Source organism: Podarcis cretensis, assembly GCF_951804945.1.
Source record: "Podarcis cretensis genome assembly, chromosome: 3".
Taxonomy (NCBI): domain Eukaryota; kingdom Metazoa; phylum Chordata; class Lepidosauria; order Squamata; family Lacertidae; genus Podarcis; species Podarcis cretensis.
Window position 1 is genome coordinate 126,595,963 of NC_137172.1, and position 24,168 is coordinate 126,620,130.

General features: G+C 51.4%; 1 protein-coding gene across 1 annotated transcript; it reads right to left on the minus strand.

Moving 5' to 3' along the window:
- Nucleotides 1-5,430: 5,430 nt before the first annotated feature.
- LOC307213264 (maestro heat-like repeat family member 5) lies at nucleotides 5,431-23,760 on the minus strand. Its single transcript, XM_079971046.1, has 9 exons — nucleotides 23,574-23,760; nucleotides 20,379-20,518; nucleotides 18,790-18,819; nucleotides 16,555-16,671; nucleotides 15,067-15,177; nucleotides 12,358-12,498; nucleotides 8,283-8,402; nucleotides 6,468-6,563; nucleotides 5,431-5,695 (listed from the first exon to the last, which is right to left on the minus strand). The coding sequence occupies exons 2-9, from the start codon at nucleotides 20,472-20,474 to the stop codon at nucleotides 5,528-5,530; spliced, it is 879 nt and encodes a 292-aa protein (XP_079827172.1). The 5' UTR covers nucleotides 20,475-20,518; nucleotides 23,574-23,760; the 3' UTR covers nucleotides 5,431-5,527.
- Nucleotides 23,761-24,168: the final 408 nt, after the last annotated feature.

Below are 24,168 nucleotides of genomic sequence, written 5' to 3' on the forward strand. Positions count from 1 at the left end.
CGCAGACCAACGGACAAGCGGAGAGGGTCAACGCCGTCATGCAGCAGTACCTGAGATGTTACGCCAACCAGCAGCCCTCGACCTGGGTGGACTATCTGCCCCTGGCCGAGTTTGCCTACAACAACACACAACACGTGTCCACGGGGGTGACACCGTTTTTTGCCAACCACGGGCGACATCCCAGGACCTTCCCGGGCTTAGAGAAAGAGGGGGAGGGGGAGCCACAGGGAGCAGAGGCATTGGCAGAGGAGTTACAGGAGGTCCATGAACAGCTCCGTAGGCAGTTAGACCTAGCAAAACACGTATACAAGATGCAAGCAGACAAACACAGAAGAGTGGGGGAGGACATACGGGTAGGGGACTGGGTCTGGTTAGCGGCCCAGGCAGTGCCGGCCAGATCCTTAGCTAAGAAGAAGCTAGGACACAAGCAGTTGGGCCCTTACCTAGTCGAGGCACAGATCAACCCAGTGGCTTTCCGTTTGACACTACCGGAGGGTTCCAGAATGCACCCGGTGTTTCATAGATCGGTGCTAACGCCCTACAAGGCACCTCACAGGTTTCAGGAGCCAGGAACAGCTCCCAGTCCGCTTAGAGATGCACCCATGACAGGGGGGTCGCCGAGGGCGGGGCCACTCAATGAGGTGACGGAGATTTTGGACTCGAGATGGGGGGAAGAGGGAGTCGAATATCTCATCGCAAGGGAAGGTGCCCCGGCCAGTGCCAACAGCTGGGTGCCGTACTATGCGGTGGAGGAGCACTTCCTCAAAGACGAGTTCCACGCACTCTTCCCACACAGGCCCATGCCGGAGGATTATTTTGACGAATATCTTTTCACCCCCACACTTTCAGCCAGTACGTTTCAGGGGTTCTCCTCGGTTGAGGAGACGGTTCCAGAGACTACCTCGCCGGAGGGGTCGGTCTCAGACTTGGGTGCGGAGCGCTCTTATTGGTGGGACACTCAACCCGAGGAGGAGTGGCGCAGGAGACTGCTCAGAGGGCCCTGGCACGCAGACTACCCAGAGGAAATGGGGGAACAAGGGGGCATGGACGGGTTGGGGGAGGATCCTGGTTTCGAGTACGCCGGCAACGAGATGGAAGCGGAGGAGAGCGACGTCGATGTACCCGTCACGGACTGGCAGCATGCCAGGGGGGAAGACCGGTATCCGGCATACACCCCCACAGCATTGGAGCACCCGGAACCCACGCCAGAAGAGGGGGAGGGGGGAAGGGGGGGCTTCGAGGGGGGGATGGATGTCAGGGACTCATCGGGAGCGCAGGGAGGAGAGGAGATGGAAAGCGAGGGGGAGCAATCCGAGGGCAGCGTAGGAGAATATGACAGCAGCCCGATAGATTCCATGAGCCTCTCCAGCGAATCGGAAGATTCACAGAAGGGGGCGCCGATGGGCAGGGCAAGGGGCGACACAAGGGGGACACCCCAGAAGCAAGGGGCCAGCGGGGACTCCCAGAGCAGCAGTTGCAAATCAGGACCAGCTTCCCCACCAGAGCGTAGTGGGGGGGAGGAGTCCCAGGTGTCAGAGCCCACATATGCACCACCAGCGAGAGAAGATGAGTCAGGGTGGACCACGCCTCCATCGGAGAGCGAGTTAACGGTTAAGAGGAAAGTTGCAGGCTGGGCGCGCGCGCCAAGTTCAAAGGTACAGGCGAGCGGCACAGAAGGTAGCCCGGATAGGGAACCAGGTCCTAAAGCCCGCTGGAAGGAGGGGCAAGAATCGTCAGGGTCAGCGTCAGAGTAGTCCAGGAAGGATGAGACCCTAGCGGGCAGGAGGGCCCAGAGGAGAAAGGAATTTAGGAAGAGGTGGAGCAAAGCGAGAGTCTTAAACTGGTGTGGAGGGGGAGGAGACTCAGACAGGACTTCGCCGGTCTAAGGTCGGGACGTAGAGCTGCACGCTGCGGCTTTGAAATGGAGACTGAATCTCAATAAAGACTTTTGTACATAACTACAGCCTAGCGTTGGTCCTCTGTGAGCTGGGACCTGGAGGCAGCTCTGACAGCGGCCAAACACATTTTCGCACCCAAGGCGTGGGCATGCGCTTCAGCCACTGTAGACCTGGAAGCAATACGGCGCAAGCTGCGAACAGATTCCTTCACACGATCCAAGATGGAGGAGGTGCGCAGCGGCACGGCGAAGGACGACGAGTTCCAGATACGCGACGGACTGCTCCTCCGCAAGGGGGCCATCTACGTACCGGGAGATGAACTCCGCGCGACAGTACTGCAACAGCTACACGACGCACCCAGCACCGGACATTTCGGCAAGGACAAGACGGTGGAATTAGTAGCCAGAGACTTTTGGTGGCCCAAGATGCGGGGAGAAGTCGCGGATTACGTCACGAGGTGCGACACATGCCAAAGGGCCAAGCCAGTACACAGACCGCCGGCGGGACTGTTAGAACCGCTACCGACCCCGTCCGAACCGTGGGAGAGGGTGGCCTTGGACTTTGTCACTGACCTGCCCAGCTCGAGGGGCAAAACAGCAGTACTCATGGTAGTCGACATGTTCACCAAGATGGCGCACTTCATTCCTTGCGCGAAGGTGGCCACAGCGGAACAGACAGCCAAGCTGTTCATAGACCACGTGTTCAAGGTGCACGGCCTGCCACGGTCTATCCTGTCCGACCGGGGGCGCCAGTTCATCTCGAGTTTCTGGCAGAAGCTGATGGGGATCCTGAACGTCAAGGTCAACCTAGCGTCGGCAAGACACCCGCAGACCAACGGACAAGCGGAGAGAGTCAACGCCATCATGCAGCAGTACCTGAGATGCTACGCCAACCAGCAGCCCTCGACCTGGGTGGACTACCTGCCCCTGGCGGAGTTTGCCTACAACAACACACAACATGTGTCCACGGGGGTGACACCGTTTTTCGCCAACAACGGGCGACATCCCAGGACCTTCCCGGGCTTAGAGAAAGAGGGGGAGGGGGAGCCGCAGGGAGCAGAGGCATTGGCAGAGGAGTTACAGGAGGTCCATGAACAGCTCCGTAGGCAGTTAGACCTAGCAAAACACGTATACAAGATGCAGGCAGACAAACACAGAAGAGTGGGGGAGGACATACGGGTAGGGGACTGGGTCTGGTTAGCAGCCCAGGCAGTGCCGGCCAGATCCTTAGCTAAGAAGAAGCTAGGACACAAGCAGCTAGGCCCTTACCTAGTCGAGGCACAGATCAACCCAGTGGCCTTCCGTTTGACACTACCGGAGGGTTCCAGAATGCACCCGGTCTTTCATAGATCAGTGCTAACGCCCTACAAGGCACCTCACAGGTTTCAGGAGCCAGGGACAGTTCCCAGTCCGCTTAGAGACGCACCCATGACAGGGGGGTCGCCGAGGGCGGGGCCACTCAACGAGGTGACGGAGATTTTGGACTCGAGATGGGGGGAAGAGGGGGTCGAATATCTCATCGCAAGGGAAGGTGCCCCGGCCAGCGCCAACAGCTGGGTGCCGTACTATGCGGTGGAGGAGCACTACCTCAAAGACGAGTTCCACGCACTCTTCCCACACAGGCCCATGCCGGAGGATTATTTTGACGAATATCTTTTCACCCCCACACTCTCAGCCAGTACGTTTCAGGGGTTCTCCTCGGCTGAGGAGATGGCTCCAGAGACTACCTCGCCGGAGGGGTCGATCTCAGACTTGGGTGCGGAACGCTCTTATTGGTGGGACACTCAACCCGAGGAGGAGTGGCGCAGGAGACTGCTCAGAGGGCCCTGGCACGCAGACTCCCCAGAGGAAATGGGGGAACAAGGGGGCATGGACGGGTTGGGGGAGGACCCTGGGTTCGAGCACACCGGCAACGAGATGGAAGCGGAGGAGAGCGACGTCGATGTACCCGTCACGGACTGGCAGCATGCCAGGGGGGAAGAACTGTATCCGGCATGCACACCCACAGCATTGGAGCACCCGGAACCCACGCCAGAAGAGGGGGAGTGGGGAAGGGGGGGCTTCGAGGAGGGGATGGATGTCAGGGACTCAGCGGGAGCACAGGGAGGAGAGGAGATGGAGAGCGAGGGGGAGCAATCCGAGGGCAGCGTAGGAGAATATGACAGCAGTCCGATAGATTCCATGAGCCTCTCCAGCGAATCGGAAGATTCACAGAAGGGGGCGCCGATGGGCAGGGCAAGGGGCGACCCAAGGGGGGCACCCCAGAAGCAAGGGGCCAGCGGGGACTCCCAGAGCAGCAGTTGGAAATCAGGACCAGCTTCCCCACCAGAGCGTAGTGGGGGGGAGGAGTCCCAGGTGTCAGAGCCCACATATGCACCACCAGCGAGAGAAGATGAGTCAGGGTTGACCACGCCTCCATCGGAGAGCGAGTTAACGGTCAAGAGGAAAGTTACAGGCTGGGCGCGCGGGCCAAGTTCAAATGTACAGGCGAGCGGCACAGAAGGTAGCCCGGATAGGGAACCAGGTCCTAAAGCACGCCGGAAGGAGGGGCAAGAATCGTCAGGGTCAGCGTCAGAGGAGTCCAGGAAGGATGAAACCCTAGCGGGCAGGAGGGCCCAGAGGAGAAAGGAACTTAGGAAGAGGTGGAGCAAGGCTAGAGTCTTAAACTGGTGTGGAAGGGGAGGAGACTCAGACGGGACTTCGCCGGTCTAAGGTCGAGACGTAGAGCTGCACGCTGCGGCTTTAAAATGGAAACTGAACCTCAATAAAGACTTTTGTACATAACTCCAGCCTAGCGTTGGTCCTCTGTGAGCTGGGACCTGGAGGCAGCTCTGACACCTACAGATGAAAGTAACACTACTAGTAAGAGTTTACCTTGATTCCCAGAGCGGACTCGCTATCCTGTTTTCAGAGACCAATACGCAGCGCACTAGAGTCTTAAGGTTACGTTTACAGTTAGTAAAGAAACTAATTGCTGATGAAATGATTGTATTGCAATATGTTCCAGGTGACAATCAAATTGCAGACATTTTTACTAAAGCACTTCCAAAGGTTACACATGAAAGACATATACAAAATATGCTTTATGTTTTTGTTCCACAATGATGAACTGCAGGGGAAATGTTGAATGGTTTCTTTAAATGTAAAGGTTCATCATTGTTCCACCAGTTGTGTATGTCTTTAAGGGGCCAGAGCAAAATAACGAGACCCAGCTTTACAGCTGTGAAACATAGCAGGTGCTGAGTTGTATTGATTAAACTGTGTCAGCATTTGGGTATAGTATATAAGGAGCAGCACCTAGCTTTCCCATTACCCTGGGGGATGGGTTGGTGGTTGGGTCTGGTTTGTTGTTGGTGTATTTAGCGTATAAGGAGTTTTTGTTTTTGTTATTAAAATCTTGTTTAAGTTATTTTTGAGTCCCTTTTTATGCATTGTCTCCCCAGCAAGCTCTCTGCAGTGCTACTATACTGCAAAAAGCTAACACTGGCACCTCTCAGGTGGGCACTATTGCCGTTATAAGAGAACAAGGGTGGTGAGTTCATGGTGAGTCCTGGCACCTCTTTTTCTAGAAAAATAGCACTGGCTGGCACCTTCCCCTGGAATGGCCATGCCATACAGCTTTCATCTAGTTCACACCTGAACTTTCCAACGCAATACGATTTGAAATTGCAGCGTTAAGCCTTGGTCACTCACATCAAAGTCCAAATGCTCGGAGACATATTTCATGAGTACGTTGGTGGTCTTGACTGCTCTTTGCCTCTCACTGATTTTTGTGGAGTCAATCCAGCCATTTGTGTGCTGCGGGAGAGAAATCATCGTCATCACATGGAAGGACAACCCTTAATCCAGGTTTGCAAATTCACAAAGCTTCATAGAGGGGACAAATTGCAAAAGGGGGTTGTTTTGTAAAGGAGAAAGTTTGCTGCAATTTGTTTATTATTATTATTAATAATAATAATAATAATAATAATAATAATAATACCCCACCTTTTTCCCAGACAGGGACTCGAGGCAGCTTAGTAGAATTAGATATTAATTGGCTCTTGGGTTGCTTTTGTTTTATTATGCATTTTCTGTTCTGATTTTGTATTTTTATGTTGTGAACTGCCCTGCAATCTGTCATTGGTGTGTTTGTGTGTGTGATAATTACAACAATACAACATACACCTCACCACAGCCATAGCAATGGAATGCAGGAAGCATCCTTAGACCAAGCCCAGCCATTGATCCACAGGTAATGAGGACTGGCAGTTGGCCCTTTGGCCTTTCAGACAGAGAGCCTTTTCACAGCCCCACCTGGAGATGCTGAGGACTGAACCGGGGACCTTGGGCATGCAAGACAGATGCTCTGCCCCGAGCCACGGCCCTTCCCCATAGGCCATCAGCAGAGGACATATCTTGTGTGCCTTGCACAAGCATTGCTAGCAGAACAGAGGCCCACTTGACCATCAGCACCCACAACCAGTGAGTTGGCCACAGATGCCCCCCGTGCAATCATTTCAAGAGGGTCTGTCCTCCGGCATGGGAGCTGCTGCTTCCCCCTGCTCTGACGCCTTGGGGACTCCCTTACCACTAATATCTTCTGCAGCGTCTCCAGAGAGGGGGCCTCCGACAGCAAGCTGGTGAGCATGTTGAGCCAGATGTAGATCGTCTCTTGATAACAGTCCTGGAAGGAGAGAAGCAAAAGCAGTTAGAAGCTGAAGACCCCCATGGAAATCCCATATGCTCTGGAGCCTTCTAGTCCAAATTCGTAACAAAGCTTATGCAGGGGTTCAAGCAAGGCACACAGAGTCATAAACATCAAACGTTTCTTGATGTATGTAAGGTTACAGGTCATGCAATATAAAGATATAGGACTCCACACTGGGCTCAACTTCCTTGGGGTGTTCCAAGGCAGAGGGCCTTCTTGGTGGTGGGGCCCACCCCGTGGAACACCCTCCTATCAGATGTCAGAGAGATACATCATTATACTTCCATCTGAAGACATCTGAAGGCAGCCCTGCATAGGGAAGTTTTAAATATTTGATGTCTGGTTGTGTTTTAATTTGTTGGAAGCCACCCAGAGTGGCTAGAGTAACCCAATCAGATGGGCAGCATATAAACGAACAAGCAAACAAATAAAATTAAATGCAGCGTAGGAGGGAGGCATGAGAGTCACAAAATGCAGGCATGCAGGAATCATTCGTGGATGCATTCTAGCCAAAGGTGAAATGCAATAAATATGGAAACAGGATTAAAATCAAAAATATACACCCCAAGTCTCTGGCTGTTACATCATTGTGATGGGTCAAGTGTCTCGGGCAGCATTCTTTGCAGCTTAAACGGCTCAGACTCTTTGCCCTCAAATCCTTTAACCTGGCAACCCCATTTTCCTCCAGAAGCAGAAGGTCCAGTCACCTGGCTCTGTGTTGCCGGCACGGAGCTCCCGGCTTTGACCTTCGTAACCTGCAATGATGGCAATTGGAAGACTTTCCTGATGGTTTTTTGTAGCAGCTGAGACCGGAGCAGGGGGTCCATGCATGGTCTCAAGGCACTGAAAAGAGAAAGAAGGGGAGAGGAAAGGATCAGCACCCACCAGTCCATAAACCTGGTGAAGAAATATGTACTGTGTCTGGCCGTACTTACGTCATGCGAATGATCGTTTCCATTGCGGGGTGTAAGATGCTGAGTGATGCCATTGGCTCCTCTTTGATGACCTCCTGTGGTGGGGAAGCACACAGCATGTCAGGGAACTGGAGGCGCCATCCCTGCCACCACACCAAGGCCTGAGTTGTGCTCTCTATCCAGCCCACTTGACAACTTCTTTGCAATTGGCAAGTGGGTCGTCCTAGGGGAGGAGAGTGGGCTTCCTGGATCTGGGAATAAGATCCCTTTTTCTCCTGGGCAGAGCTGTACCGCATAAGAACAGCATAAGATCAGCCTTCTGGACCAGGCCAAGGGCCCATCTAGTCCAGCATCCTCACAGCATTCTCACAGTGGCCAACCAGACATCTGTGAGAAACCAGGGAGCAGACCATGAGCCCAAGAGCCCTCTCCCCGCCTGTGGCTTCCAGCAACTATATTCAGAAACATTGGTTCCTTCCTCTGTGGAGGTAGAACATAGCAATCATGGCTGGGAGCCATCGACAGCCCTCTCCTCCTGGGAGAACCTAGCCTCTTTTACTTAGACACTGGTGACATCCTGCTGAGGTTGCCACAATGTAGGGCTGCCTTTCAAGTGGGTTTGGAAACTTGAGTTGGAGCAGAACGTGACTACCCAGAAATGGTTTGAGGCCAGATGATCAGAACATGCAACCCAGAGCTAGACCTACACAGCTATTTTTAAGAAAAAACGCTCTGAAAAGAAACCCCAGGAGATTCCCCCTCTTTTTTTCTTTTTACTCACTGTGATGCAGAAGGTGAGCTCGTCTTTGTGGGGGAAGGTGACATATCCCACATTCGATTGCACAAGCGCCTTGGTTGTTAGAGTTGCTGCCTTAATAAAGCTCTTCTTCAAAGCCTCATTCTGAAAGGAGAAGGGATTTTATAAAATTGAGTTTGAATCAAAATCACAAGGAAACATAAAGCCACACCTACCCTAATCCTAATTCTAATCCTTACCTGTCAGGGACTCAGCGGGAGCGCAGGGAAGGGAGGAGATGGAGAGCGAGGGGGAGCAATCTGAGGGCAGCGTAGGAGAAGATGACAGCAGCCCGAGAGATTCCATGAGCCTCTCCAGCGAATCGGAAGATTCACAGAAGGGGGCGCCGATGGCCAGGGCAAGGGGGGACCCAAGGGGGACACCCCAGAAGCAAGGGGCCAGCGGGGACTCCCAGAGCAGGAGTTGGAAATCAGGACCAGCTTCCCCACCAGAGCGTAGTGGGGGGGAGGAGTCCCAGGTATCAGAGCCCACATATTCACCACCAGCGAGAGAAGATGAGTCAGGGTTGACCACGCCTCCATCGGAGAGCGAGGGAACGGTCAAGAGGAAAGTTGCCGGCTGGGCGCGCGGGCCAAGTTCAAATGTACAGGCGAGCGGCACAGAAGGTAGCCCGGATAGGGAACCAGGTCCTAAAGCCCGCTGGAAGGAGGGGGAAGAATCAGGGGGGTCAGCGTCAGAGGAGTCCAGAAAGGATGAAATCTTTGGGCGAAGGTGGCCACAGCGGAACAGACAGCCAAGCTGTTCATAGACCACGTGTTCAAGGTGCACGGCCTGCCACGGTCTATCCTGTCCGACCGGGGGCGCCAGTTCATCTCGAGTTTCTGGCAGAAGCTGATGGGGATCCTGAACGTCAAGGTCAACCTAGCGTCGGCAAGACACCCGCAGACCAACGGACAAGCGGAGAGGGTCAACGCCATCATGCAGCAGTACCTTAGATGCTACGCTAACCAGCAGCCCTCGACCTGGGTGGACTACCTACCGCTGGCCGAGTTTGCCTACAACAACACACAACACGTGTCCACGGGGGTGACACCGTTTTTCGCCAACAATGGGCGACATCCCAGGACCTTCCCGGGCTTAGAGAAAGCGGGGGAGGGGGAGCCGCAGGGAGCAGAGGCATTGGCAGAGGAGTTACAGGAGGTCCATGAACAGCTCCGAAGGCAGTTAGAGCTAGCAAAACACGTATACAAGATGCAGGCAGACAAAAACAGAAGCGTTGGGGAGGACATACGGGTAGGGGACTGGGTCTGGTTAGCAGCCCAGGCAGTGCCGGCCAGATCCTTAGCTAAGAAGAAGCTAGGACACAAGCAGCTAGGCCTTACCTAGTCGAGGCACAGATCAACCCAGTGGCCTTCCGTTTGACACTACCGGAGGGTTCCAGAATGCACCCGGTCTTTCATAGATCGGTGCTCACGCCCTACAAGGCACCTCACAGGTTTCAGGCGCCAGGGACAGCTCCTAGTCCGCTTAGAGACGCACCCATGACAGGGGGGTCGCCGAGGGCGGGGCCACTCAACGAGGTAACGGAGATTTTGGACTCAAGATGGGGGGAAGAGGGGGTCGAATATCTCCTCGCAAGGGAAGGTGCCCCGGCCAGCGCCAACAGCTGGGTGCCGTACTATGCGGTGGAGGAGCACTACCTCAAAGACGAGTTCCACGCACTCTTCCCACACAGGCCCATGCCGGAGGATTATTTTGACGAATATCTTTTCACCCCCACACTCTCAGCCAGCACGTTTCAGGGGTTCTCCTCAGCTGAGGAAACGGCGCCAGAGACTACCTCGCCGGAGGGGTCGATCTCAGACTTTGGTACGGAACTCTCTTATTGGTGGGACACTCAACCCGAGGAGGAGTGGCGCAGGGAACTGCTAAGAGGGCCCTGGCACGCAGACTCCCCAAAGGAAATGGGGGGACAGGAGGGCATGGACGGGTTGGGGGAGGACCCTGGGTTCGAGCACACCGGCAAAGAGATGGAAGCGGAGGAGATCGACGTCGATGTACCCGTCACGGACTGGCAGCATGCAAGGGGGGAAGAACTGTATCCGGCATGCACCCCCACAGCATTGGAGCACCCGGAACCCACGCCAGAAGAGGGGGAGGGGGGAAGGGGGGCTTCGAGGGGGGGATGGATGTCAGGGACTCAGCGGGAGCGCAGGGAGGGGAGGAGATGGAGAGCGAGGGGGAGCAATCCGAGGGCAGCGTAGGAGAATATGACAGCAGCCCGATAGATTCCATGAGCCTCTCCAGCGAATCGGAAGATTCACAGAAGGGGGCGCCGATGGCCAGGGCAAGGGGGGACCCAAGGGGGACACCCCAGAAGCAAGGGGCCAGCGGGGACTCCCAGAGCAGCAGTTGGAAATCAGGACCAGCTTCCCCACCAGAGCGTAGTGGGGGGGAGGAGTCCCAGGTATCAGAGCCCTCATATTCACCACCAGCGAGAGAAGATGAGTCAGGGTTGGCCACGCCTCCATCGGAGAGCGAGGGAACGGTCAAGAGGAAAGTTGCCGGCTGGGCGCGCACGCCAAGTTCATATGTACAGGCGAGCGGCACAGAAGGTAGCCCGGATAGGGAACCAGGTCCTAAAGCCCGCCGGAAGGAGGGGGAAGAATCAGGGGGGTCAGCGTCAGAGGAGTCCAGAAAGGATGAAACCCTAGCGGGCAGGAGGGCCCAGAGGAGAAAGGAACTTAGGAAGAGGTGGAGCAAAGCGAGAGTCTTAAACTGGTGAGGAAGGGGCGGAGACTCAGACGGGACTTCGCCGGTCTAGGCTTTAAGACCTGGAGCTGCGCGCTGCGGCTTTGAAATGGAAACTAAACCTCAATAAAGACTTTTGTACATAACGACAGCCTGGCGTTGGTCCTCTGTGAGCTGGGACCTAGAGGCAGCTCTGACATTACCCTAACACTAACCCAATCCAAAAACAAAAAATTCCTACCAGTAGCACCTTAAAGACCAACTAAGTTAGTTCTAGGTATGAGCTTTCGTGTGCATGCACACTTCTTCAGATACCAATCCAAAAATTAACCCTCACCCAGAAGTGGTCTTGTTAGATAGTTAAATTCATGTTAAATTGCTGTTTTAGGGTTTCTTTAAAAAAAGTCTGGAACAGATTAATCCATTTTGCATTACTTTCTATGGGAAAGCATGCCTTGGTTTGGAACGCTTTGGTTTCAGAATGGATTAAGTTTGAGAACCAAGGTACCACTGTAATGCCCCATCTGGTCCTAAGTGTGGAGTCAGTATACACCCCAGTCTACAACCCTTCGGTGGATGAAGCCAAAAACCCTTCCCTAGGGCACAGTCTGAAGGCGTGTGGTGCAAGGACCTTGATGGAGCTCAGGTGGTCTGCTCAGTGCCTGGATGGTGACCATGGGGGAAATGGTTGCACACCTCCTGGAGACGTATGACAGGAGAAAGGCAGAATATACCTGTCAGGGACTCAGCGGGAGCGCAGGGAGGAGAGGAGATGGAGAGCGAGGGGGAGCAATCCGAGGGCAGCGTAGGAGAAGATGACAGCAGCCCGATAGATTCCATGAGCCTCTCCATATTTTTTCGAGTATAAGACACCCCCTATTTTGGGGGACTCCAAATTAAGAAAAGGGGGGAAGGATTGCCCAGAGTTGCTGAGCTTTTCGGGGGTAGGATTACCCACAGTTGTTCAGCTATTTGGGGGAGGGGATTCCAAAAATTGCTCACCCGCTGAACCTATGCAGCCACTCACACATGTCGCAAAACCCACCTATTGTCTGTCCCTCGCCGGCAGAAACCGCCAATCGCCTTCCCAATTTCCGCAGCGACAGCCAATCAACACCACCCCTTGCCGCAGCCACCAATAACGCACACAATAGCTGTTGACTATCTCCGGCTTGCAGCGGCAACCAAACCCACGTCCCCCCTATGCACTCTCTGTGTATAAGATGACCCTCATTTTTAAACATCATTTTTTAATAATAATAAAAAAAACCCTCGTCTTATACACGGAAAAGTATGGTATAGCTGAGAGAACAAACAACAGGAGTCCGTGTGATAATCAGAGCCATACCTTCCTGCTGTTCTGGAATTGGAAGAGGAGCTCCTCTGTGATGAGGTCTATAAAAAGGGGGAGGTCATCCTGCCGTGCCCCGGATGCCATTTGACCACAGCAAAGGATGACGGTGATACTGGCATTCGTCTCGCTAGTATTCTAGAGGGAAAGGATGGGGAAAGTGAGTTTGGGAACCTTAAGTGCAATTGGAGACAAATCACCATTTAGTTGGGACCTTTTAGCAGCTGGGAAAATATTAGTAGTCAGTAAGTTGTTGTGCGAAAGGTGGAGGACACAAGGAGAAGGGGACAACAGAGGACGAGATGGCTGGACAGCGTTCTTGAAGCTACCAGCATGAGTTTGACCAAGCTGCGGGAGGCAGTGGAAGACAGGAGTGCCTGGCGTGCTCTGGTCCAGGGGGTCACAAAGAGTCGGACACGACTAAACGACTAAGCAACAACAACAAGTTGTTGTGCAGACTTACAAATTTTGTATTTTTTTTCCTCCAGGAAACTCAAACTGCTGGCAAGCCAGGGCTCCCCCACCCTATATATGTGCATCGGGTTCTTCCTGCCTAAATGTAGAGCCTGACATTTGACCCTATTGAATTTCATTTTGTTAGTTTGGGCCCAGTTCTCCAATCTGTTAAGGTTATCTTGAATCCCGATTCTGTCTTCTGTGGCATTGGTTACCCTTCCCAGTTTGGTGTCATCTGCAAATTTGATGAGCATCCCCTCAATTCCTTCATCCAAGTCTTTTATTTTAAAAAAACGTGGAACAACAACGGGCCAGGACAGAACCCTGTGACACCCCACTGGTCACTTTTTCCCCAGGATGATGAGGAACCATGAAGGTGTTCTCTTTGGGTTCGGTCAGTCAACCAGGGAGAAAGTGCAGGACAGTGTAGGGTAGACTGACCACTGGTGCTCTTTTCCATGGGAGCTGCTTTTTAAAAATTAAAATGAACCAGGTGGATCTGCTCATCTTCTCCATAGTGAGGGTTGGGAAATTTCCTTGGTCATTTACCAACTCACAGCAAAAATCCAGAGGTACCACACTCCTGGGTTTCATTTCTCTTGGATGGCAGAGCACAAGAGAGTTCAGGGCTGCGTTCAGATGTAACAATAAACATAGGCATCAACATAGGTTGGCCTCTAGCTCCCATCAGCCTCAGCCAGCATGGCCAGAGGTCAGGAGGGATGGGAGTTGCAGTCTGTAGCATCTGAAGGGCACCATTTGGTTACCTCTGTGATAAACTATGGTTTATTATTGTGTGAATGAGCCTTGGACTCATCGGCTCCTGCTCCCTTCTCCTCTAGCACAGTTGCAAAACGGAGACCGGAAGCTTGAGGGAAGTTAACTGAAAGTGGAAGGAAAAGGATCTGATCTCCTTCCAGCTGGGTTGGAGAATTGGAGAGTCGGGGGCACATGACCCCAAGGCCCCCTCAGGTTATGGAACTGTTACTATGCCTTGTGAGATAAAATGGCGCCCAGTACACTTCTGCTGCGCCGATGGACGTCTGTGCCGATAGAAAACTTGAGCTCCCTTAGCTCTCTTAGCAAAGTCCTTAGCAGAGTTTTGCAGCGGCAGAAACTGTTGCCTTGTGTGTGGATAATAAATCAGACTGAATGCAGGCTTCTTGCTAAACTCCAACAGTCTTTTAATGAGTAGAAAAACATCATAAATCAGCCCGGCGAAAGAGCAGACATCCTTTCGCCTGTCAGCCAAAAACGAAAGGAAACTCACACACAAAGAAAGATTCCCGTATGTGAACATAACCACGCCTCAGAATGTGAGACGTCACACAGAACTGTTTAACCCTGTAAGTTCTGATTCTCCTCACATGCCTTTGTAATAATTTGCTTAATTGACAAATATATGGAGGTGAACACAGAGAGCGACACTCAACTATGCTTTGCTTCAAGTAGACCTGTCGAAATGAATGGGCCTAACTTAGTCATCTTCATTAAATTCAGTGGGTCTACTCTAGAACATAGTTGAATGGGGCCAGCAGGCACTCCCGTAAGGCAGAAGAACCCTTGCACGAGAGCAAATTTGGCAGGGGATGCAGCTGAAACCTCTCCCCTCTTTCTCTCTGCCTCTCCCAGCCTGCCGCCTGCCTTCTCTCTTGGGTTCTGCTCCCTCCCCTCAGTTGGAGAGGTGTCCCCTCTTCCAAACTCTAAGAGGTTCTTCATTCAAAGCTTTCTGACAGCAGAACACTCTCCCTTGGGAGGTTGTGGACTCTCCTTCGTTGGAGGTTGGATGGCCATCTCTCAGGGATGCTTAAGATTCCTGCATTGGAGGGGGTTGGACTAGATGACCCTTGGGGGTCCCCATTAGCTTCCACTATTGAAGAAATGCCAACCAACCATCTGACAACCAACCTAAAAACAGGGGTCAGTGTACTTTGAGGGGTGACCAATGGTTTCTAACGAATCTGTTTGACTGACTGACTGAGCCAAGGGATCAGATCAGATCTAGGATCTGGAGCCACAGAGACAGGACTGCTGGAGCCCACTTCAGAAGGATGACTGAGACATACCCACAGAGGAAGCTGTCTGGCTTCCATACTGAGAGCAGATCCAATTGCCTTTTTGGAATGGTAAGGATCCCATCCCTTGAAAAAGAGCATGTTTGGAAATGGGGCAGGATTCGGGGCTACGCTCCTTCCTCACTTCACACCCTTACCTCAGGGGCTACGCTCCTTCCTCACTTCACACCCTTACCTCAGACGTCTCAGTATTCCTTGCAATGGCTGCGTGGCCGAAGTCCCGCACTGCCATCAGCACCTGTGAAATATGGGTGCTTGAAGCCACACCAATAGCCTCAGAAATTCCCTAGGGAGAATGAGGCACGTCAAACATGTCGTTTTCTTGATTGCAATTAGTGATAATAATAATAATAAATTTTATTTATATCCCACCCTCCCCAGCCAAAGCTGGGCTCAGGGCAGCTAACAACAATTAAATAGTACAACATTCTAAAAACATTTCATTATAAAAATTAAATAAAATCAATTAAAATGAAACTGATGGCAACCATTAAGCTAAGCTGATCATGAGGGATGGAGGATAAATGTGATTCTGTAAGCAGATTCCTGCGAAATGTGGGGAACCAAATTTAAGAATTTAAGAATGGAGAAATGAGACACTTAGAGAACCAATTTGAAGAGATCCTTTCATCCCGGATAATAATAGGGGTGGTTTGAAGAACGATATTTTTGTGAATTCTGATGTGAACTGACCAGACCACACCTCCCAGACTCGTGCAGCTTGCAACGCAAGGATGCCTTGCATTCTGACATTTTCAAATCTTGTGATACAGTTCTTGGCTTCATTAAACACTCAACTACATTAAAATGCACCATTTATTCCCTGGAAGTATTTGTAATCCACCCCTCACCCAAAGGCGCCAGAGCAGGAATATGCACCATCTAAACCAGGGTGCTCCAATTTCTCATACCAAGTGGGCCACAAGAGTAGTTCAGCACAGAACCTGTGGGCCGCACACTGACTTGTCGTGTGGGAGAGGGGAGCAAGGCCACAATTTGACACACACGCCCCGGCCCGCATGCTGCCTTCCCAAAGGTAGGCAGGTGAGGCACTGGGTTTTGGGAAGGAGGCACGAGGCTCTGGCGGGACCTAGAGCCTTCCCACCTTCTTGCCAAAGGTGGGAAAGAGCTAACTGAGGACTCTAGGACCCTGACAGATCACACCTGCCTCCTTCCCCAAGCCCAGCACCTCCTTACCCAGCTTTGGGAAGGCAGTGCAAGGCCTACAGGTGTGTAGGGGTGCCTCCAAGCTTGCTGAGGGCTGCCAAGAAAGGCATTGAGGGCCACTTGCTGGCTGCTCTGATCTAACCCAAAACTAAACAAATCTGCCCAGATATGTTGAATGCTGAAAAGCAGTTGCTCCTGTAAGAGGCTTTGAGGGGGTGAGTGGGTGGGCACAAAATCCTTGGAGGGAGGAAGGTCATGAGCAGAGACCAATCCGGAAATCAGGACAGAGGGCTGGTGGGGTAATGTCAGGGACTGGCTGGATGAGTAAGAGTGGGGGACCCTGGATTGTGGTGGTGGGACACTGGGGAGCAGCCTGGGGAGGCGCTTGAATCAGGAGGGTTCAGAAGGAGGAGGCTCTTCCAGGACAGTCTCCGTGTGAGCGCAGTCCCAGTCCCACTGGCTCTCCTCCCCCCTGACATCCCACACATTCACTCACCTCTCTGTCTGCTTCCTCTTCGAGAGGCAACCTCAGGAGTAAGTGCAGGTACTGGTGGACTGTCTCTGCGCTCCTGGAATCCCGCAGCTTGAGTCCATAGTATCTATAGAGGGCGTTCTAAGGGTTGGGGAAGGTTTGGGTGAGTCACAGGGAGGAGACCCCACCAGCTACATCAACTGCTTTTGGAAAACCAAAGAATTTCAATTTTACCGTCTGAAAATGTCGGGTAATACTAAATAATAACAATAGATTGCAAGTACTAGGCAATTGTTTTAATGATTTGTATGCAATTTTACACATCTTCTGAATTCCCAAGTCATGTTACAACTCTTTAAAGGTAAAGGTAAAGGGACCCCTGACAATTAAGTCCAGTCGCAAACGACTCTGGGCTTAAAGCTCATCTCGCTTTAAGGCCGAGGGAGCCGGCATTTGTCTGCTTCCACAGACAGTTTTTCCAGGTCATGTGGCCAGCATGACTAAGCCGCTTCTGGCGAAACCAGAGCAGCTCACAGAAATGCCGTTTACCTTCCAGCCGGAGCAGTACTGGCTTCAGCTGGGGAGGGTGGGATATAAATAAATTATTATTATTATTATTATTATTATTATTATTATTATTATTTACTTGCACTATGTGCTTTTGAACTGCTAGGTGGGCAGGAGCTGGGGCCGAACAACGGGAGCTCACCCCATCGCAGGGATTCGAACCGCCGACCTTCCGATCGGCAAGCCCAAGCGGCGCAGTGGTTTAACCCACAGCACCACCCGCGTCCCTATTACAACTCTTTAGTACTCCTCATTTGGGGAATTTGAAAGTTGACAAGTTCAGCATGTCCTAATTGCTCTGCCTCCACTGTTGGAGGCAGGAATGCTTCTGAATACCAGTTGCTGGAAACCACAGGAAGGGGAGAGTGCTCTGTGTTCGAATTCTGCTTTCCAGTTTCCCATGGGCATCTGGTTGGCCACTGTGAGATAAGGATGCTGGTCTAACCCAGCAGCCTCGTCTTTCATTCTCATGACACACTTTTGTCCTAGATACGCTGACCCTAGGCTCTTCCCGCTTTTTTAGAGGACTAATACCTGCACCTGCAGCCTCTTACAGGTGTCCCCAGCCTCCCTCCACAGTAATGTGGTTGGCTGTCACCGGTTTAAAAGGGAAGCCTGTCCAATAGTGGTGGAGTGGTGTAGATGAGTGTGGAGTCTTCTTTTGCCTCATGGCGCAGGTACTCTGTCTGATTAGATGAACTGCTTTTGTAGATATTTGTATATATATTTAGCTCACAATAATAAATACTGCACTAAAGAACCTAGGACTCTGAGCTTTCTGCTAAAAGCGCCGCGAGGAATTCGTGACAGGGTTATGGGCCCAGCACACTTCTGCTGCGCATGAATACAGGTGGCTGTTATCTAGCCGTGGGTGCTGGAGGGGAGCTGCAGCAATGGAGCAGTCCAGAGCTGGCGTGCTGCTGGAGAAGCTGACGGCCATGAACTACAGCATCTGGTCAGTCCGCATGCAACACTTTCTCAAGCGTGAGGGCCTGTGGAAAGTGGTGGAAGATCCACCGCAGCCCCCTGAGGAGGATGAAAAGGATGAGAAAACCTTGGCTATGATCATCCTTGGAATGGACGACAGCCAGCTAGTCTACGTAGCTGATAAGGTGACAGCAAGTGAGGCGTGGGATGCGCTCAAGCTGTCCATGTGCGAGAGACATCTGGCTTGCTGATAACACTGACCAGGAGAACGTACCGGTGTCGGAAGACACCGGGGGACTCCCCGGTGAACCACCTAAAATTCCTTTGGACTTGCTGTGGACTTGATCACGCAAGTACCTTCTGCTATCCGGAGAGCAGAATAAACTCTTTCTTCTTTGAATCAACCTTGGTGTCATTTGGCTTCCTTCCTCCTGTCCCGGAGCAACGCAGACCCAGTCAGTGAACTCCAATAAGGCTACAGATCCAATACTCTCTGTGGAAGTGCTGGGTCAGAATGACGCAGCAGTAATGTGATTGGCTGTCACCGGTTTAAAAGGGAAGCCTGTCCAATAGTGGTGGAGTGGTGTAGATGAGTGTGGAGTCTTCTTTTGCCTCAAGGTGGAGGTACTCTGTCTGATTAGATGAACTGCTTCTGTAGATATTTGTATATATATTGAGCTCACAATAATAAATACTGCACTAAAGAACCTGGGACTCTGAGCATTCCGCTAAAAGTGTTGCGAGGAATTCGCGACAAGGACTTACCTTGTTGTGTCCAGGCTTGGATGTCTTCTGCTGGGAATAAAATGAAGAAAAGTGTCATGTTTCTTGTCTAGAGAACAGTTGCCATCTATCTGCCACTTGTCTTCTCTAAAAAAAACCCACATGCCTAGAAATAGACTTCTTGCAAAAATCATTTGGAGTAAAATCTATTGCAATCAATTCTTCTTCTTTTTTAAAGTAACACTCCAAAGAAGATTCAATAAATCCTCTGGACTGGGAGACACACCATTCATTTAAAGCACTTTGTTTCTTGCCATGAACAAACAGAATCTAGGCATTGTGGCTATTACTATTATTTATTAAATTTCTGTACTGCCCTTCATCCGAAGATCACTGGGCGGTTTACAATATAAAAACTCAAAAATACATACCATAATAACAAACAGACAATACCACTCCCAGTATGATTATTTATTAAATTTTCTGTTGCAGAAAGTATTTGCTTGCCTGCTCTGCCAAATGCCCAGGCCTGGCAAATTAACTGCTCTTGAGAGCGAAGAGGAAATATTGGCCATATCAGGCACAATACAGTCACAAAAACTTTTACTGCACAATATCGGATTCTCAAACGTTCCCAGATATCGGGAACGATCAGTTGCAAAAGTTAAAGAAAAAAACATGCAACATTTCCTGGGGTCCAAGTCATCCCACCAAATCAAGTTCATGGATTGGTTCTTCTTCCGGTCTACAGATGCTGCACTGATCGCCTTCTCTGCTTCCCCAAATTTGCCTGGTCCTCTTTTCAAGCCCCACCAGGAGAAAGTCGTCTCTTGCATCTGCAAATAGGACCTTCCTCCAAGCTGGGCTCCCAATAGTTCAGGCCGAGGCAAACACGGCCCTCCAGCTGTTTGGGGACTCCAATGCCCATCACCCCTGACCTGCTGGTCCTGTTAGCTAGGGATGATGGGAGCTGTAGTCCCAAAACAGCTGGAGGGCTGGGTTTGCCTTTGCCTGTGATAGTTCATGGCAGTTCCCCTTCTACATGCTCCCACCAGCCCCAGGCAGCATATGGTCCAGAACATTTAGAGGGCACCAGGTTGGGGAATCCTGGTTCACGCTGCGCAACATCAGACCAGGGTGGCTAAAAATCAATGACCCCCTTTTTTAAAAATGGATTTCTTTGATTTAAATCACATTTTTAAAAAAATTAATTTGGATTTCTAAAATAAAATGCTTCTCCTCTCCTTCCTCCGCTGAGGAAGTGCTGCTTCCCACGATCTTTGGGGGCTCTCTGAAATCCACCCGGCTTTTCCCCTCTCGCCCCTGAGCCGATGGCAGTTCTTAACCCGAGGTACTATTTCTGGGTTAGCGGAGTCTGTAACCTGAAGCGTATGTAACCTGAAGAGTCTGTACGCAGTTAACTTATTATACCCCACAATAATTTCATAATTATGTGTCAATGCATTCCTAACAGTATAACCAAATCAGTAGTAAAAACTACTCTGGAAATTTATTATTCCCAAAATGAAACCTTCATCTGATTGTAAATATTAAGATTATACAAGCAAGAATGTAAAAATATGCTTTAAATAGATTTGATTTCAATCAAATCCACCCTGCATCACACACACCTGGGGAGGTGGCTGGAGGTGTTGGAGGATGGTCTCCAAAATCTCCCTTTCATCCATCATCTCCAAAGCTTCTCTGACGGTTCTTCCTCCCAGCATTTTCTTACCCACCAACAAGTACTCTAAGTTTTCATCAGAGAGTTCTTCAGAAAAAAAGAGAGAGAGAGAGGTGAGTAAATGAGGTGGATGAGAGGGAAAGGTACCGTGTTTTTCCATGTATAACACGCCCCCATGTATAAGACGCCCCCTATTTCTGGGCACTCAAAATTTAGAAAACGGGGGCAGATTGCCAAGACTTGTTAAGCTTTTTTGGGGAGGGGTTGCCCAGAGTGGTTGAGCTTTTTTGGTGGGGAGGGAGCCATTAATCAAATTGCACAATTGCAGGCAGGCATCAGCCACCAAGTCACCTATCGTCTGCCAGTTGACAACAGCCCTTTCCACAGCAAAGAAATCATAGCTGGGAATCTCTTCCTGGCGGCTACAATCAAGCGCCCGTCCCCCCTCAGCACTCCCCCTGTAGAAGAGGAGCCCCAATTTGACACTTGATTTGGGGGGTAAAAAACCTCGTCTTATACATGAGAAAAGACGGCAAGTTCTTTCTCAGGGGGCTTCTCGCCTGTTGCAATGAGCGGGTGCATGCCATATCTGAACAGGGATCATAGAACTGTAGCGTCTGAAGGGACCTGCGGGGGTCACCTAGTCCAACCCCCAACAATGCAGAACAGGGGCAGCCACCCGGAAGTCCCACGCCTCTTAACAAGGAGGGGTGGGGTGGGGTGGGGGACTTCCACCCAGACATCAAGGAAACCAAGAGAGACCCTGACCTTGTATCATCATCATAATAATTTATTATTTATACTCCGCCCATCTGGCTGAGTTTCCCCAGCCACTCTGGGCGGCTCCCAATCAAGTATTAAAAACAATACAGTGTTAAATGTTAAAAACTTCCCTAAACAGGGCTGCCTTCAGATGTCTTTTAAAGATAGGGTAGCTACTTATTTCCTTCACATCTGAAGGGAGGGTATTCCACAGGGTGGGCGCCACTACCGAGAAGGCCCTCTGTCTGGTTCCCTGTAACCTTACTTCTCGCAATGAGGGAACCGCCCGAAGGCCCTAGGTGCTGGATCTCAGTGTCCTGGCTGAATGATGGGGGTGGAGAGGCTCCTTCAGGTATACTGGACCGAGGACGTTTAGGGCTTTAACACTTTGAATTGTGCTCGGAAACGTACTGGGAGCCAATGCACATCTCTCAGAACCAGTGTTATTTGGTCCCGGCGGCCGCTCCCAGTCACCAGTCTAGCTGCCACATTCTGGATTAATTGCAGTTTCTGGGTCACCGTCAAACGTAGCCCCACGTAGAGTGCGTTGCAGTAGTCCAAGCGGGAGATAACTAGAGCATGCACCACTCTGGTGAGACAGTCTGCAGGCAGGGAGGGTCTCATCCTGCATACCAGGTGGAGTTGGTAGACAGCTGCTATGGATACAGAAGTAACCTGTGCCTCCATGGACAGCTGTGAGTCCAAAGTGACTCCCAGGCTGCGCAGGGGCACAGTTACCCCATTCAGGACCAGGGAATCCCCCACACCCGCCAGCCCCCTGTCCCCCAAAAACAGGACTTCAGTCTTGTCAGGATTCAACCTCAATCTGTTAGCCACCATCCATCCTCCAACCGCCTCCAGGCACTCACACAGGACCTTCACCGCCTTCACTGGTTCTGATTTAAAGGCGAGGTAAAGCTGGGTGTCATCTGCATACTGATGAACACCCAGCCCAAACCCCCTGATGATCTCTCCCAGTGGCTTCATATAGATATTAAAAAGCATGGGGGAGAGGACGGAACCCTGAGGCACCCCACACGTGAGAGCCCAGGGGTCTGAACACTCATTCCCCAACACCACTTTCTGGGCACGGCCCAGGAGAAAGGAGCGGAAGCACCGTATAACAGTGCTCCCAGCTCCCAGCCCCTCTAGACGGTCCAGAAGGATGTTATGGTCGATGGTGTCAAAGGCCGCTGAGAGATCCAGCAGAACTAGGAAACAGCTCTCACCTTTGTCCCTAGCCCGCCGGAGATCATCAACCAGTGCGACCAAGGCAGTTTCAGTCCCATGGTGAGGCCTGAATCCTGATTGGAAGGGATCCAAATGGTCCGTATCCTCCAGGCATGCTTGGAGATGTTCAGCAACCACCCGCTTAACCACCTTGCCCAAGAATGGTAAATTTGAGACTGGGCGATAGTTGGCCAAATTGGCTGGGTCTAAAAAAGTTTTTTTAAGAAGCGGTTTAATGACCGTCTCTTTCAGTGGGTCTGGGAAGGCTGCCTCACAGAGAGAAGCATTCACTACCCCGTAGAGCCCATCGCCCAGCCTTTCCCGGCTCGTTTTTATCAGCCAGGATGGGCAAGGATCAAGGAGACAGGTGGTTGGTTTCACTTGTCCAAGCAGCCTGTCCACATCCTCGGAGGTAACAGATTGGAATTGATCCCATGTAACAGGACTAGACAGAACTAGACAGTGCTACTCTCCCGCCCTGTCCTTGCTCCCACGGTGGAGTCTACCTCCTTCTGAATCTGAGCAACTTTATCTGCAAAAAAACTTTGCAAAAGCACTGCAGGAGATCTTGGGGTCCCTACCAGGCCCTGGTGGTGCAAGTGGTTCTGATAGATTGTGAACCACCTGAAAAAGTCTCCCGCTGCTGTTTTCTGCATTGCCACTTGGTAGGCTCGACGTTGAGCTCTAGCCCGTGTCCAGTCTGATTCAGAGTGAGTTTTCCGCCACCGGCACTCTAGCCATCTCAACGATTCGCCCTCAGCTCTGGGGAAAACCACGGGGCTGTCCAGGCTCCATGCAATCAGAGAGGGCGCTTCGGAGCCAGACAGTCAATAGCCCTGGTTAACTCCGCATTCCAACGGGCCACCAGGGAATCAGCCGAGAGGCCACCAACTTGGGATAAAACATCCCCTACCGCTCTCTGGAAACCAGTTGGATCCATTAAGTAGCAGGGGCAGACCATCCGAATCGGTCCCACCTCCCTGCAGAGGGGAAGGGTCGCGGAGAAGTCCAGTTGCACCAGGAAGTGATCTGACCATGGCACTTCTTTTGTTTCGCTTTTAGTTAGTGTCAGATCACCAACATCCGTAGAGGTAAACACCAGGTCTAAGACCAAGGGGAACCCAAGCGGGATCTGGTTCTGCCTACTCACCTGGGAACGCTGGCCCAGAGTCCTCAAGGCTCTTCTTTTTTGAGGGCCGCTGCTGGCTTGGGTCTTGCTTCACCAGCCCTGGCAAGACTAGGGGTCTGGCCTCTGCCGGTCTGGCCTCTGCCGCTGATGGGGTAGGCTTTGCCAATGCCGGCAGTAGGGCAGGGGCCTCGTCCTCATATGAGGGGTAGATCTTTTGATTTCTCCTCCTGCCCTCTGTGGCTGATGTTGAAGGCTTTGCCAATGCTGGCAGTAGGGCAGGGGCCTCCTCCTCATATGAGGGGTAGATCTTGTTCTTCTTTTTTCTTTTTAGAAAAAAAGCCATCCTGCAAGATGCAAAAAGATTAGGAATTATTGGGAAATGATATATAATGAATTGAAAAAACTGTTTAAAAAGACTTTTGTTAAGAAACCAGAAGCATTCCTTCTAGGAATTTTAGACCAAGATGTAAAAAAAGAAAATTGGAAATTATTCATGTATGCAACAACAGCGGCAAGAATTTAATTAGCACAAACTTGGAAGACAGAAGAAATACCAATGAAAGAACAATGGCAAGGGAAACTTATGGAATATGCAGAACCGGCAAAACTAACAGAA